Here is a 14363-nt window from a genome sequence, read left to right as displayed (position 1 = left end):
ATCTTTTGTAAATATGTTTGTTTTTCATGTGGGGGAGGCTTTCTTATGTAAGCTGCTCTGTATGATATATTAAGATGCCAAAAAAGGGAAATAAAACAGGATGAACTTGAAGCCAAGTGGAAAGAAAAAGTTGAGGATGAGGAATGAGAGTTGAGGGTCTTTAAGTCATAATGTATCTTTAAGTCATAATGAAGCAATGAAACGAAAGCATGTTCTTCCCCAGACATGAAACAGTGAAGTATCCTGAACATGCTGCTGCTGTGTAATGAAAGTGACTCATTACTAAAACCAGGAGCTTTATGTTTTCTTTAAAAACAACTAATCCTCTGTTTGGCAGACAGGGAGAATAGAGCAGAGTGTGTCTTGGTCTTGCATTCATCAGAATATTTTTTTCTTTATTTCTACTCAAAAAAGTGAGCTTTTTTGTTTGTTTCTTTTCAGTTAGCAATAGCCAAAAACAATATAATTAAACTTCAGGAAGAAAACCATCAATTAAGGAGTGAAAATACTCTGATTTTAATGAAGACGCAGCATCATCTAGAGGTATGTTAGTTTTACCACTTCTAATATTTTAACATAATGTGGTTAATTTTTGTTCAAAATTTGTACATCTTGTCTTGAAGTAAGCTTAACATGTCCAAATCTGAAATAACTTTCATGAGGGAAAGGACCTATTAAATCTGTGGAGCTTTATAAATGGCATAAGTAAATTAAAATTCTAGGACACTAGATTGTTTTATTACCTTATGTATATTTTGCATATTCAAGTGACACTGAAGGAGGACAGTACTGCAGTATAGATGTTAATATTACTCAATTCTCATTTCAATTCTCAAACCAATGGCCACAGAGCAGAAACAGCTCTTTCTATGTTTATTCCATGCTTGGAGAATGTGTTTGTAGGCTTTTCTTTATCTTCCTCACAAGTGTTAAATTTATGCCATTAAACTGCAGAACTTGCAATGAAGAAAGACAGAACCTCTGTATCTTTGTAGGCAACTAAAGTGGATGTTGAAGCAGAGCTTCAGACATACAAACACTCGAGGCAGGGCTTGGATGAGATGTACAATGAAGCACGCAGGCAGCTCCGGGAGGAGGCACAGCTGCGACAGGTGAGGGTTCCCTGGCACTGCGCCTCTGCAGCAGACTGCGCTGCAGAACGCTCAGTGTAGGAATATTTCTACTTTTGTTGAGTTTAGATGCTGCCTTTAATTTACTTCAATAGCCTTTTCTCTAACTGCCTATAATAAAAAGGGAATTTTTACAGAGCATCAATATTTCTATAATAATATTGCTGAAGAACAGTAAAAACCCCACATTTTTCTTTGATAAATTTTTAGGTGAGTTTTTAGCAATACTGTATGCTCTCTATCTATGCTAAATCTTTCTTGTGAAAATACAAATACTTTAGTTCTATTTTTGTAATTAATATATAGGCAACTCTGTGCAACATTGGCAGGGTAATTTATTGAAATGTGAGTTGTCTTCTCCCAAAGTTAAAAAGCCCCATTGGTCAGTTAGTGTATGAGTGTAACATGTATGGGTAATTTGCAAAGCTAAAGAGGGGCAGAATTTCTGAAGTGGTAAAATAGGTGGTGCTGCAGCTCTGTTGGAGTTTCAAAACAGAAATAAAACGTTACATAATTATTTAAATACTTTGTGTTGTGTTGTGCTTGTGTTTTATAGGATATGGAGAATGAGCTAGTGGTTCAAGTTAGTATGAAACACGAGATAGAGCTTGCCATGAAGTTGCTGGAGAAAGATATCCATGAAAAGCAGGACACCCTCATCGGCCTGCGGCAGCAGCTTGATGAAGTTAAAGCAATTAACGTGGAAATGTACCAAAAGCTGCAGGTAAAGGGACAATCTGCTGTTAAACTGCTGAAAGGATCAAAAGGAGAGAAATGCTTTATTACCATTCTGTTCAGTTGAATGCTGCTGGTCCCTGGAGGTTTGGTTTCCTTGCGCTTCTTAGGTCAGCTTGACATTTTGGAACATTACCCATGCAAACATAACTTCACAAAAAGAAGTTCTTAAGGCAGTCACTTTCTGGGTTTAGGCAAGAAAAAAGTGTGAGGATAAGATCATGGCCTAATAATATCCTCTGTGAAACAGAGAGAGTAACAGTGTACTGTAGCAATGACTTTTCTTTGGCCTGCGTTGTATTAAAAAGCCAGAAGAATGTAGGCACATAGTGGAGAGTTGAAGAGAAGCCCTGACCTTCCAAAGTAAGGGAAGGAAGACAAGATTATGTTAAATGGAAAAAGCTAATTACACTTTTGGGTTTATTTTTAATTCTGTTAACAAATTAAAAAAATCTCTAACAATGAAATCCCTTTTTTGGGAGAATATGGATCTCAGAGACCCCAAATGCAGTTAACAAATGACCAAATACCAGTGAGTTATTTATGCTGAACATGAATTTGATGTATGGAATAAATTATGAAAACCAGCACAAGAAACCAGACAAGTCTGTGGCAGAATGAGGGGAAAAAATTAGGACGCTGCGGAGAGACAATTGAGGTGATGGACAAGGGATTCTACTTTTCCATCTGCAAGTGTGAGGAAACTGGACCGGAGGTTGAGAAATAGAAATAGAGCTGGAGAAAAAAATACGAAGAGAATATTCTCCAGTGTTAGGATCTGTGGGGGTTTGATTTGTCGGAGAACCTTGGTGATTTTCTGGACTGAGCATCTTAGCTCTTTATTGGTAAGGTTCTGAAGGGCTACTTGGTCACTGAATTTAAGTTGATTTCCAAACTGATTAACTAAGGAAGGAAACCAAAGGGGAACATTTTTACTTATTGAATATTAAATAGCATCTACGCTTGTAAAGTATAAAACTACAAATTTTCTAGGCATAAGATTTTACATACTGTCCTCAAGGGTTTTTAGAAGGCAATCTTTAAAAAGAATCAAAACCTGAAGCCATTTCAACATTTTCCCCTTCAGATACTGAAGAAAAAGCCCCCATGAGATAGTGGTGTAATTATACCAATTTCAGTTTTAACCTCTTTTATAACACAGGTTTCTGAAGATGCTATGAAAGAAAAGAATGAAATAATTAGTCGGTTAGAGGATAAGACCAATCAAATTAATGCAACTATGAAACAACTAGAACAAAGGTACAGCCCCATCTTTGTTTCTCTTCATTCATTACTCCAACCCCTTACATCCTACTGCATTCCTACAGCCATTGAAATATAATTTTCAACTAGAACATTTACACCAGACTTTTCTGAAGCTTCTAATTAGTGCTTTGCTATTGGATTTTTTTTTTCCTGTTTGACAAACACACTCACTTTAAATACAAACTTAATCTTTCAGTTATCTTCCTCTACCATCTTTCTTCTGGTCCTAGGTTTTTATGCTGATATCAGAAGCTGTTCTTTCAGTTGTTTCAAAATTCTGATTCATTATTGCCTACTTTTTTTTCCCCACCTGAATGAAATGCAATAGAAACTGAAGCATTAATCTTGCTTATACTTAAGCATATGCTTAATATAAACATTAATGCCTTCAAGGATCACTGGTTGTTTGCTGAAGCTGTTGTAATTGTTGTCCATTGCTTTGGAAGTGCCATTATTTTCAATGACTTAATGAGTTTTCATTCTGAAAGGTTGAAAAGTGAAAGACTAAAATTCCAAAATACAAATTTACATTATGGTTAGACTGCATGTACTACATAATATTAAAATGTGATTCATATGTTTTAATTTAGTGGCCTTATATGCAACATTAACCTTTTTAATTGTAAAATATAACATATCCATAAGCCCTGTCATGTCGGTGTTTGACATGTCTTTTTTTTCATTTAAATCTGATTATGAAAAACATGCTTATGTATTAAAAAAATTAGTGACATGAATATTCTTTTATTGACATCCTTTTTTCCTCTTTTTTCTTTTTCTTTTTATTCTTTTATCCCAATTTTTGTTTTTACTGTTTTGCTGCCTTCATCTGTCTTTGATTTTTGTCCACTGCATTCATGAAGTGACAAAGATCTGTTAACTCAAACTAGGACTATTGCAATGTCATTCGTCAAATGTGCCAGCAATGAGGCTCAGCACCAGTATAAACTTGTCAAGGATATATCGTTCTGAAAGCTCCTCCAGATCTCTTGTGTTGAAATTATTGCTGATAAAATAGGACTTCAGAATTTTCCAATTAAAACTTTAAAGTGGTATTAGAAATCCTGCACTGTAACTGATCGTAGCTGGGTTCTGTTTTGTTTTCTGAAAGAACATCATCTCCGATCTCAATTTACCCCTCCTAAAAAAAACAAAAAAGAGAGAAAAAAAAGTAAATTACTGCACTATTATTAAGCAAATGTAAGCTAGTTTTCTAATGCTATTGAATCACTTCTTTGTCAAATTTTATTTTAAGAGGTTAGATATCTTTACTTTGACTGTACATTTTTATGATGCTTGTTTCTAATTAGTGATTTTTCTGATTCTTTGGTACTAGAGATTTAAAAAGTAGCCCTTCTGGCTAATACTTCCCTTCTCCCCTGCTTATTCTTTTCACTTTTAGGCTGTATTTATCCCAAAAGCACGCTCTCTGTTGGGTTTTGTGGTTGTAACTAGCACTGTTTCTTAAATAGAGTGACAGGAGTTTGAGGGAAGGAGTTGAGCTCTATCAGAATGATGGATGTAAGAAAAGAGGGTGGTGTCAGCATCTGTGTTCTGTGTGTACAGTGAAGGAATGATAGGCTTTGGGCATCAAGCAGTTAAAGCACAGTTCCATCTCCCTGATGTCATGTGGGGTAAAATATTCTCATAGAGTGAAAATGTGTTTGGAGCCTGATTTGTGTGGGACTCCAGACAGAGACAGAGTGCTCCAGCAAAGTCAGTAGCTGTGACTCCTGCCTAGCACAGCTGCCCTGGTGTAGGTGTAGTAGTGAGTAGGATTTACAATTAGGGCCCAGATCCTGAAGCTGCCTAACCTGTTTGTCAGCTGAGGATCTTGCCTGGCTGTGTGTACACTGAGATCAGCACCTGTGGTTGTGCCCAAACCCTTTTCCCTCCCTCCACGCATCATTAGGCAGCCTTTACAACTCATATTTCTGCTATGAGCTGCTGCTTGCCTGCACTGCAGAAAGAAGAGTTTAGGCTGCTGACTGCCCTTAATACGCTTCCTGATGTTTGCTCGGAGTTTGTAGTGGAAGTTGACTGGGAAAATAATCTGTGTTTTGCAGCAGAAGGGGATGTGTTTGAAAAAGTGGGGACAGGATGCAATAACACAGAAAGGATTTCTACTGCATGGTTATGTACTAGCTTATTCCTTGGTTTGGAGGCAGAAAAAGCCTTTAACATGAGCTGGCTACTGAAAAATAAAAATAAGTATCTTCCATCTGCAAAGAAAACCCAAATCAGAAACACTGAATAAGAACAACAGGTAGACCATAGCAGAAAGGGGAGCCTTATCCATCTCACTGTCATTATCAAAAAAGTATCTGCCCCAGTATCATCTGAATGGCAAATCCAGCTGCAAACTGGGGCCAGCTCAGCATCTGCCTGAATTTCAGCAGAGCAGCCAGCCCTGGCTCTGGGCTAGGGGATGGTGCTGCAGCTTCTGGGTAGCAAGCTCCCTTTCTGCCTTGCTTGTGGAAACAACTGTGCAGTTGATTTTGTGATTTAGGAAAGTGTTTAACGTGCTTTTGGTGTTGATGTCTTCTGTAGTTTCATTCAGCTTCTGCACAGGGGAGGGACTTGCTTTTCCCAATACTGTCCTTCCCACGTTTTGGCCCTCTGTGCACTACCATTGCAAATGTGACTGAGAGCATTCTTAAAACCCCTGGGATAGTTAAGTGAGATAGCGCACCCTTTATAAGGTAGTTTCACTCCAGCCTTTTTCACTTGTTTACTGGCAGCTTTTGGAAACTCCCTCTGGTGCAACTTCATCAGCAGAAGCACAAATGCAAACATGTTGCTGACACATCTTTTTTTTAGCTGACACTGCAAGTTGGGATTTGTTCTGTGTTTGGTGAGCGGCTGGGAAGGGAGAAATCAACCATCTCACTGATTTCTCCCACCACTTACCTGAGAGGCCCTTAGAACAGTTTTGCAGAACATAGTGCATCAGATGGGGACATTCAGTGGTATTTTACAGGTGCTTGTGTTCTCCAGACAGGTGCAACCATGATACAGCACAAGTCCCCTTTCAGTACATTTACTTTTGTTACATTACATACACCTTTTTTTGGTTTGAAGAGGTAACCAGAGAGGAGCCACAGTGAACTAATGCATTCCAAGGGAAGTGTCAGCTGAACAAACCTGGAATTCAGAAATAAAAGATTAAATCAAAAAACAATCCCTCATTTCTTGATTAATCATTTTTATTTGTCTATAATATGGAGCTATTTTAACCAGTGTAAGAATGCATTATTTTTAATACAGACTATTTAAATTAATTATGATGTAGTTGAGGTAGTTCTATAAATGTAGTGGGACCTGTCAGGGTGTATTTTGTTGTGTTAGGCTAGTTAAGTTTTTTGCTGTCTGATTGCAGTGCTCTGTATGCAACCTTATGCCTCAATTGTTTTGAGCTGCTTTTGCACAACACATGCTCTGCCCTGTCTTAATGGGTGATTAGTGCAAGCCAAGTACAGGATTTACTTGGGGGAAAGAAAAGCTTCAAAAATAACATATGAACATATGCTAAAGGAAAAAGAAAAGCATCAAGTTAAATGCTTCAATTCTAAAATATGTATCATGCTTTGGCACCTGTTATTCATGAGCATAAAATAAAACAGTGATTACTTACAGTGATTACTCTCTTACTGTATGCAAACCCAGGAGCTAGTTCCCTAGGCATTGTATGGACTTCTCGTTTGAGTTTGTGAGTTTCCCCCAAACTTTGTTTTTATTTAGAAATGTTTCTATTTCCCCATTTTTCTTTTATTTGTCTTCTTCACCCTCTACACCCTAGTTCTAGCTTCAGTTTTACCCAAAGTTGATTTGAATTACACCAGATTGCAGCAAGCAGAGAAGGCTCAAATGGAGGCTGAGGCTGAGGATGAGAAACTTAAACAGGAGTATGTGAATAAATCTGAAAACCTGCAGAACGAATTCTCCCAGAAGGAGAAACAGCTGTGAGTATTTCTTTCCTGTTTGGAAAAATGCACGGCAGTAAACATTCTACATTGCAATATGTCCTCTGTCCTAATACAGGCTGGTTGTTGTTAAATGGTTTTGAACAGAATGTAAATACTAAAGGTCTTTATGTTAGGTACTGGCAAGGCAGATGGAAATATGTCATTCCAAGAAAGCCAAGCTGGCTTTGGATGCCTCTAAAATGACATACAGCTTGAAAGGAAGGGGAAGAACAGCATTATTTCTTGGCTAAAAGTGCCAGCTTAATTCAGTAGGAAATTATCCTAAGTGGGGGAAATATGTAGTGGAGTAGTAGTAAAACACGCTTTAACAAAGCCCACAAGTAACTTAAAATGGCATAACAGTGGTTTGGTTGATCCAGCTTAAGAATAAGGTAGAAGGGGTTTAACGACCTCTGCACAGGAAATAAAAAGTGAAAATCCACTGGAGTCATAAAAGTTAAAAACTAATGTAAAAGCCAACCCTCTAGTCTTTCTCCCGTTACATCCTTCAGTACTAATTTAAATCAATATGTAATGTTAAAAGCTCCCTGTAAGGACAGGTGTTTTCCGTCTTTGGGAAGATAAAGCATCAGTTATTTAAGTAAATCTCTGGCACAAAGATTGGGGCTTAAAAATTAGTGATTTCCAATCCAGCTATTAGCACTCCCCTGCCTCTGAGAACTCTGAATGTTAATACACTTGTTCAACTGTCATGACAAATGTTCACTTTACTACCACAGTCACCTCTGCAGATTTGGGCAAAAGAACAGTTCAGACCCCAGCCTTAGAATTCTGCAGTTCTGAAACCTCCAGGTCATGTTCACTTCTTTTCCAGCCAGATGCTGTGGTAGTGTCCCAAAATGTAAGTCTTTCCTTTAAAAGTGGGTTTGGTTTTAAAAGAGGAAAATTAATGTGGATGTAGGTTTCCCATCAAAAGACCTTGCATGAATACTCTGAGATTTTTTTTTTCCTCTTTTACTGTTTTGGCACAGTTTAGATCTAGAAGGTTGAGCAGTGTGCTTCCACTCTTTGCATTCTCCATAACATTCTAAACACCAACTCTTCTGTGAAACCAATACTAAAATTCCAGCTAGAATGGGTCTTCCATCAGAGTAGTCCTAATTCCTTTAACTGAAGTTCAGTTAAGTTGATAGAATCTGTATGCCTCTTTATGCTGAACGTCACCTGTGTAGAAAGCTCAATAAAAATACTAAATTAAAGTCCTTCCCCTTTATTTTCAGTTCTGTTCAAAATGCCGTAAACCTTAGTCTAAAATAGAAGATTCACATCCAAGGATGTAAAATTAAATAACTTTTATGGTATCAGAGATATCTGCAATCATTGCCTGCATCACCAATGACACTGTGGTTGGTTTGGTTTATTTTAGAAACAAGCTGTATAAAGTTAAGGGGCTTTGCCTTATGCATGTTTTAAAAACACTTCAGAATTTTGTGATTAGTTGTCTCTTACTCATTTCAAAGGTCAGCTCTTCAAAATTATGCCATGTTCTTGGTCCTTTAAATAAACTTACTTTGAAAAGCATTTGTGAGTGACAGTGCTTTGTTTATTACACTGGTATCTAAAATATCATTATATTGACACATTATTTCTGTTTTAGAAAACATGTAAGTTAATAGTTTATTATGATAATAGTCTATTGCACGCAGAAATAAACTTGGTCTTGTTTTTAAAAATGATACTGTTGTGCACAGTGATTTTTGTTCTGTTTTGTTTTCTCTGTTCTAGGCTTCAGCTGGAAACAGATTTGAAGATAGAGAAAGAGTGGCGGCAAACCCTAGAGGATGATCTTCAAAAGGAAAAGGAAACTGTATCTCATCTGAGAACAGAGACCCAAGAAATAGTTAATCTTAAGAAAGTAAATTCTGGAGCAAATTTTTACTAGTAATTTAGAAATTGACTGCAAAGTTAATTATGGACTTAGACATGGTATTTTAAAAAAATTCTGCAAATATATAAGAAAAATTACATTAATGTATTCTCACAAATAGAATAAGGAAAAAAGTGGGCTTTTAACTCCCCATTTAGTCCTCAGAGCAGAACTCAGTACTTTGGATAAGGAAAAATGAAATAGTTGTTTTCCCTTCTCATTTGTGTTGAAGGCTCTGCCTTCTCAGTGTAGGCCAGAAAGTGCTTCAGCTTTTCTCTGACTCCATACCCATGGCTCTCTAGTGGTCTTGGGCTCTCCAGTCAGTTGGGTTTATTTTCTCCCTCGAGTGGGCTACAGAAGCAGAAATGCTTCTTTATCTCTTGGGGTCTAAGAGAGTTTAATCCTGAGCAGTTGCTGTTCAGGTTGGATTTGGAACCTTAATAGTGTGAGGCACCTGGCTTTCTCAGCAAGAGCAGCTTCAGTAGGAGCAGCTTTCTAGGCAGTAGGGCAAACACAATTTGAGAATAATTTGGTTTAATTTTATTTTGTTTGTTTTGTTTTAAGGAATTCCTTAAACTTCAGGAAAAGAACAAGCAACTGAAAAGCATATGTGAAGACCAAGAAGCTGCTCTCCAAGAACTGGCATCCAAGCTGAGCGAGTAATTTCATTATTCATGATCATTTATACATATTATTTTTGTCATGTAAACTTGAATTAAGAAAAATAGTGGGACAGTGGTCATGCATATTAGACAGTATATGACAATATTATTATCAGAAGTCAGTATGTCTAGTTAGGTCAGGCCTGTTAATTTTTATTTTTGGCTGGTGGGGTACCTGTAAGTTCCTGGGTAATGACAGTGCTGTGAACAGAAAATCCTGGTTTGAAGGGCATTAGGCTTTGTTCTGCAGTGAGAACAGTTGCCTGGTTTGCCATTTGTGGCAATCCCAGAAGAGCCTCAAGGAGAAGGTAACAGCTCTGGCTCCAGCAGGGCAGTGCTGATCTTCTTGAGCCCCAGCCAGACACCAAGCCCCACACAGCTGCCCACTCACTTCCCCACTGTTCGCACCAGGGAGAGAGAATTGGAAAGGTAAAAGCTGGAAAACTCATTGAGGGTTGAGATAAAGACAGTTTAGTAGGGAAAAGAACAGCCACACTTGCAAGCAAAGCAAAACAAGGAATTAATTCAGTGCTTCCCATGGGCAGGCAGGTGTTCGACCACCCCCAGGAGAGCAGGGCCCCATCACGTGGAATGGTGACTTGGGAAGACAAAACTCCATCACTCCAAACTTTGGCGTGCCGCCCCACCCCCCTTCCTCCTCCTTTCCCCCACTGGATATACTGAGCATGATGATCAGGTCTGGAATGCCCCTTTGATCAGTGGGGTCCTCTGTCCCAGCTGTGTCCCCTCCCAGCTTCCCATCACCCCCAGTCTCCTCCCCAGCGTGGCCCTACAGGGAGCAGAAAAGGCCTTGGCTCTGTGTAAACCCTGCTCAGCAATAACAGCAACATCTCTGTGTTATCAACCTGTGTTCAGCACAAATCCAAAACACAGACCCTGCAGCCCCTGGGAAGGAAATGAACTCTATCCCAGGCAGAACCAGCACAGTCTGTAGAGGATGGAAGGGGTCACCTGGCCAGCCCCACTCTCCTTATTTTTACGTGGTATTGAGGTTTCATTTAATCATCTCTGTCTTCTCAGTAGTTCTGCTGTGATTTACGTGGCCTTTGATGCCCTATAGAATAACTTTGTGTGTGTCTCCCATGACTCAGTTCTCAGTGGGTTGGCACTGGATGGCTGTGGGGAGGCTGCTTCCTCCATGATGACATCATGTGGTCTTCTTCAGAGGACTTGGCTTAAAATTTTTTAAGTTCTCAAACCGGGTTTTTAAGTTGTTAGAGCATAACTGACCATGTAGAAGTTTGAAACAGCATTATCTTATTCTTTAGATCAAAGCTGAAAATAGAAGATATAAAAGAAGCGAACAAGGCATTGCAGGTCAGTAGCATTTTGAGAAAATAAACTTTTTTTTTAACTGTTCTTTTTGAAATCTTTCATAAGCTTGAGAAGACTTCTCTCCAAGAGCAACTACTCCAGAGAGACTCATTGTATGATTTCTCCAGTGGGAGAGAACCACAGACTCCCTGTAACCCCCTGGAAAAAAGCCTTGTTTGATGCACAGCTATGCATTTTGGCACTTTTCTTGCCATGGCACACACCCTTCTCTAATTTACAGAGTGTATCTGGGACAGAATGTGTAGCCAGCTGAGCTTAAACAGATAGTACTCCTCAGTGATCAATAAATATTTGATCATCCTAGGAAATAAGTAAACTTGTAGCACCAAAGCTGTTAAAATGTGATGTGTAATGTTGACAGGTTTGGGACTTTCTAAAGACAGCAGGGAGCACTTGAGAGCAGAGATTTTTGTCTGCACGTTTGATAATCTGGTGTCACCTGGTACATTACTGCAGTCTGAGTAGAAGTGTCTGAGATGGTTGAACAGATTCCTGGGTTTATTAAATGGTTTAAACAGAAGGAAATTGACAGTTCTTGATACTGTCCTGGTTGGTTTTGGTTCCCTGCATCCTGAGGACTGTTCCCATGTGATGAGCAGGGACATAGGCTTCACTCTGAGGCTTGGATGCCTTACTGTTCTTCCAGCTCAGCCATTTCCCAACTTTACTATGTTCTCTTTGCACCTATGGTCTGTCTTGGCCCCTAAGGTTTTGCAGTGTTTTGGAGCAGTCCTGTGCTGCTTTAGAGTGTCTTTGTGACATTACACTGGTCCCAGGGCACTGAGCATTCAATCAGTGAATGTTCTGCTCTTGGTTTGTCTTGTCCCCTGGAGCTCAAAGTTTAACTTCATCAGATACATAAAATTATGATAATTTTTTCTCCAGGGCCAGGTTTGGTTGAAGGACAAAGAGGCCACTCATTGCAAGCTATGTGAAAAGGAATTTTCACTTTCCAAAAGGAAGGTAAAACTTAAAATTTCTCCCAACTTGTTCACAAGTATTATGTAATTATTAATTATCTTAGAGGTGTGGCATGAAATGTCAGTGATCAGGTGAATGTAGAGTTATTTTTCAGATGTTTTTCTAGTTCTTTGATAACATACAATGAAGCTGGGCCCTAATTTCAAAAGAAACACTGTCTTGGTGAAGTTCCACAAAGCAGCTTAGTTAAAAATTATTTAACTACTTTGTGGAATTGTTATCTCAAACTCTTATCAGCTCTGGCACTGTTAGAATTTGACATGTGTAGAAGTCTTTTTATGGCATTTTTTATACAATAGAGTAAGAAAATATGAGTTTATTGTCATTTTAAAGTAAAATGTGACAATAATTTCCATGCTTTATTAATGTGTGCAGGAAGTTTTCTTTACCTTTCTATGTTAAATCTCAATTACCTACCTGACAGAAGCATCCACCGTTTTGAATATCATTGTTCATGCTGTATTTTTATGTAGCAGAATATATTCTTAATCCAGGTCTTGAATAAAAACTTCAAAGCATATATATATATATATATATATATATAATGTGGTCCTAGACAGACCATGTATCTGTCTGTGGTGCAATCCTAGACAAACATCTGTGTAGGATTGCATCATAGTTTGGGATGTAGATGAGTTATCTTTTGCAAACCAACTCCATTCTCCGACCCAAGAAGTGAAAGGAACTACGTTTTGGATTGCTTTGTGTGTATTGGTTGTTGGTATCCAATTACCAGGTACATTTCTGTTGTAAATTTAAATTTTTAATCTTCTGCCCATTATTTAGCATCACTGTAGGAACTGTGGGGAGATCTTCTGCAATGCCTGTTCTGACAATGAACTGCCTCTGCCCTCTTCACCAAAGCCTGTCCGAGTCTGTGATTCCTGCCATGCAATACTTATACAGAGGTGTTCTTCTAACGTGCCATAAGATATTTATAAATTCTGGTATTTAGCTCATCCTGTAAACACCCACTAAAGAGTGTACAGCAGTATTTCCAGACTTTCAGGTAAGCAGTGTAGAGTTGCAATTTCGAGGTACTGTGGATGAGTTTCTGCTCTGCTTCCTCTTGAAACAAATGCAGAAAATGGGACCCAAATGTAGAAAATGCACCTATAAAAAGAAAAAAAATCCAGATGCCAAATGGCTCAGCAGCTCTTCTGTGAGAAAGCAGGGCAGTTTATATGGGAGACTCAGTGTCAATGTGTATTGGATGAGTATTTTAGTTGTTAAGATGATCTGGAGAAAGGTGATACTCTTACAGGCTAATGTGCCACAAGTTCAACCTAATCCTGCCACAGAGTGTGCCTGTAATAGGCTGTTGTGAAGCAAAACCATGCAGTAGCTGGTTTTCAATTGTACTGGAAAAAAGTATGGCAATTAATGCAGTGGTCTGAGAAATTATTGCCAAATACCGTGTATTAGTTTACTTCATTACCAGGATTTGATACGTCCAAGAGTATTGCACTGGCAGCTCTGTTCTGTGCAGTCACAGGTGTAAGGGGAGCTTTTGTCAGGCAGGGAACAAACAGTGCCTCAGGGCACTTGCTGAAGGAAGGTGTGTTTTGCTGAATGATTTTTTCACATGAACTATTAATTTGATATATCTGTGTTTCCATTAAAAGGGAGCTGTTCATCACAGACCTCGTCTGACATTGTCTGTAACCTTGAACAAGCCTCTGCATTATTTTCATGCAAGTCATGCTCTCAAGCTTGTCCGTGTAGTCACTGCATAGCTCTAGAAACCACCTAGAAAGACTGGGATTAAATACTGGGGACCACATCCTTTTTGTGTTGGACAGGAAGGTTCTTCCTTATTTTGTCACCGTCTTTCAGAGTTGGTTCCTAAACTTCATGTTTTTGCAGAGCACTTTAGAGCCCTTCTGAGTCTAACTGCTCTTGACACTTACGGTAACTTTTGCTGGAACAGAAAATCCTTATTCTTTCCGTAGGCAAATAGAAATAATATCCTTTGATAAACTGCCGTCACTTCCACCTCACTGCACTGCACCCTCTTCCCTTTAGCCACTCCTAGGATGGGCTCCAGCCCTCTCCAGAATTATCAGCCCCGTAGTTCTTTCAGCCATGGGCTTGGAGTAGCATTGCTGACAGCAGAAGGGAGGCTTGCAAACAGGTCTTTTAGTTGTCCTTGCACTTTGTTTAGCTTGGCTTTGTCTCTGAGGATAGGAATTTAGTGAATATCCTAAAAGCTAACATAGCTATTCTTTTCAACTCCTCAGTGTAGTTGCTTATGTAGCTTTTGTAAAGAAAAATGTTTTTAAAATGACGTGATGTAACCTTTTGTAAAATATCACACAAATACTTGTAAATCTGTAAATAACTTTTGGAAAAAAATAAATTTAAGTAATCTGCAACTTAA

At 38.6% G+C, this 14363-nt stretch overlaps 1 protein-coding gene across 3 annotated transcripts in view; it reads left to right on the top strand.

Moving 5' to 3' along the window:
* The window catches only part of RUFY2 (RUN and FYVE domain containing 2), a 25025-nt gene extending 10662 nt beyond the window's left edge, over window positions 1-14363 (top strand). For 2 of the 3 annotated variants that reach the window (XM_042033420.1, XM_042033422.1), the window contains 10 exons: window positions 442-543; window positions 996-1112; window positions 1687-1854; window positions 3028-3125; window positions 6974-7093; window positions 8843-8972; window positions 9549-9643; window positions 10936-10984; window positions 11888-11965; window positions 12770-14363. In XM_042033420.1, the coding sequence (XP_041889354.1) occupies window positions 442-543; window positions 996-1112; window positions 1687-1854; window positions 3028-3125; window positions 6974-7093; window positions 8843-8972; window positions 9549-9643; window positions 10936-10984; window positions 11888-11965; window positions 12770-12913 (1101 nt within the window). In that variant the 3' untranslated portion in view covers window positions 12914-14363. Of the gene's footprint in view, window positions 1-441; window positions 544-995; window positions 1113-1686; window positions 1855-3027; window positions 3126-3994; window positions 6771-6973; window positions 7094-8842; window positions 8973-9548; window positions 9644-10935; window positions 10985-11887; window positions 11966-12769 lie in introns of those variants that run through there. The other variant, XM_042033423.1, reaches the window with a different exon arrangement.

Source organism: Corvus kubaryi, unplaced genomic scaffold (assembly GCF_017639235.1).
Source record: "Corvus kubaryi isolate FWS band 111438036 unplaced genomic scaffold, C.kubaryi_AGA036_p1.0 37357, whole genome shotgun sequence".
In the NCBI taxonomy this organism is placed as follows: Eukaryota; Metazoa; Chordata; class Aves; order Passeriformes; family Corvidae; genus Corvus; species Corvus kubaryi.
The sequence above is the reverse complement of the archived record's forward strand: the minus strand, read 5'-3'. Positions and strand labels throughout refer to the sequence as shown.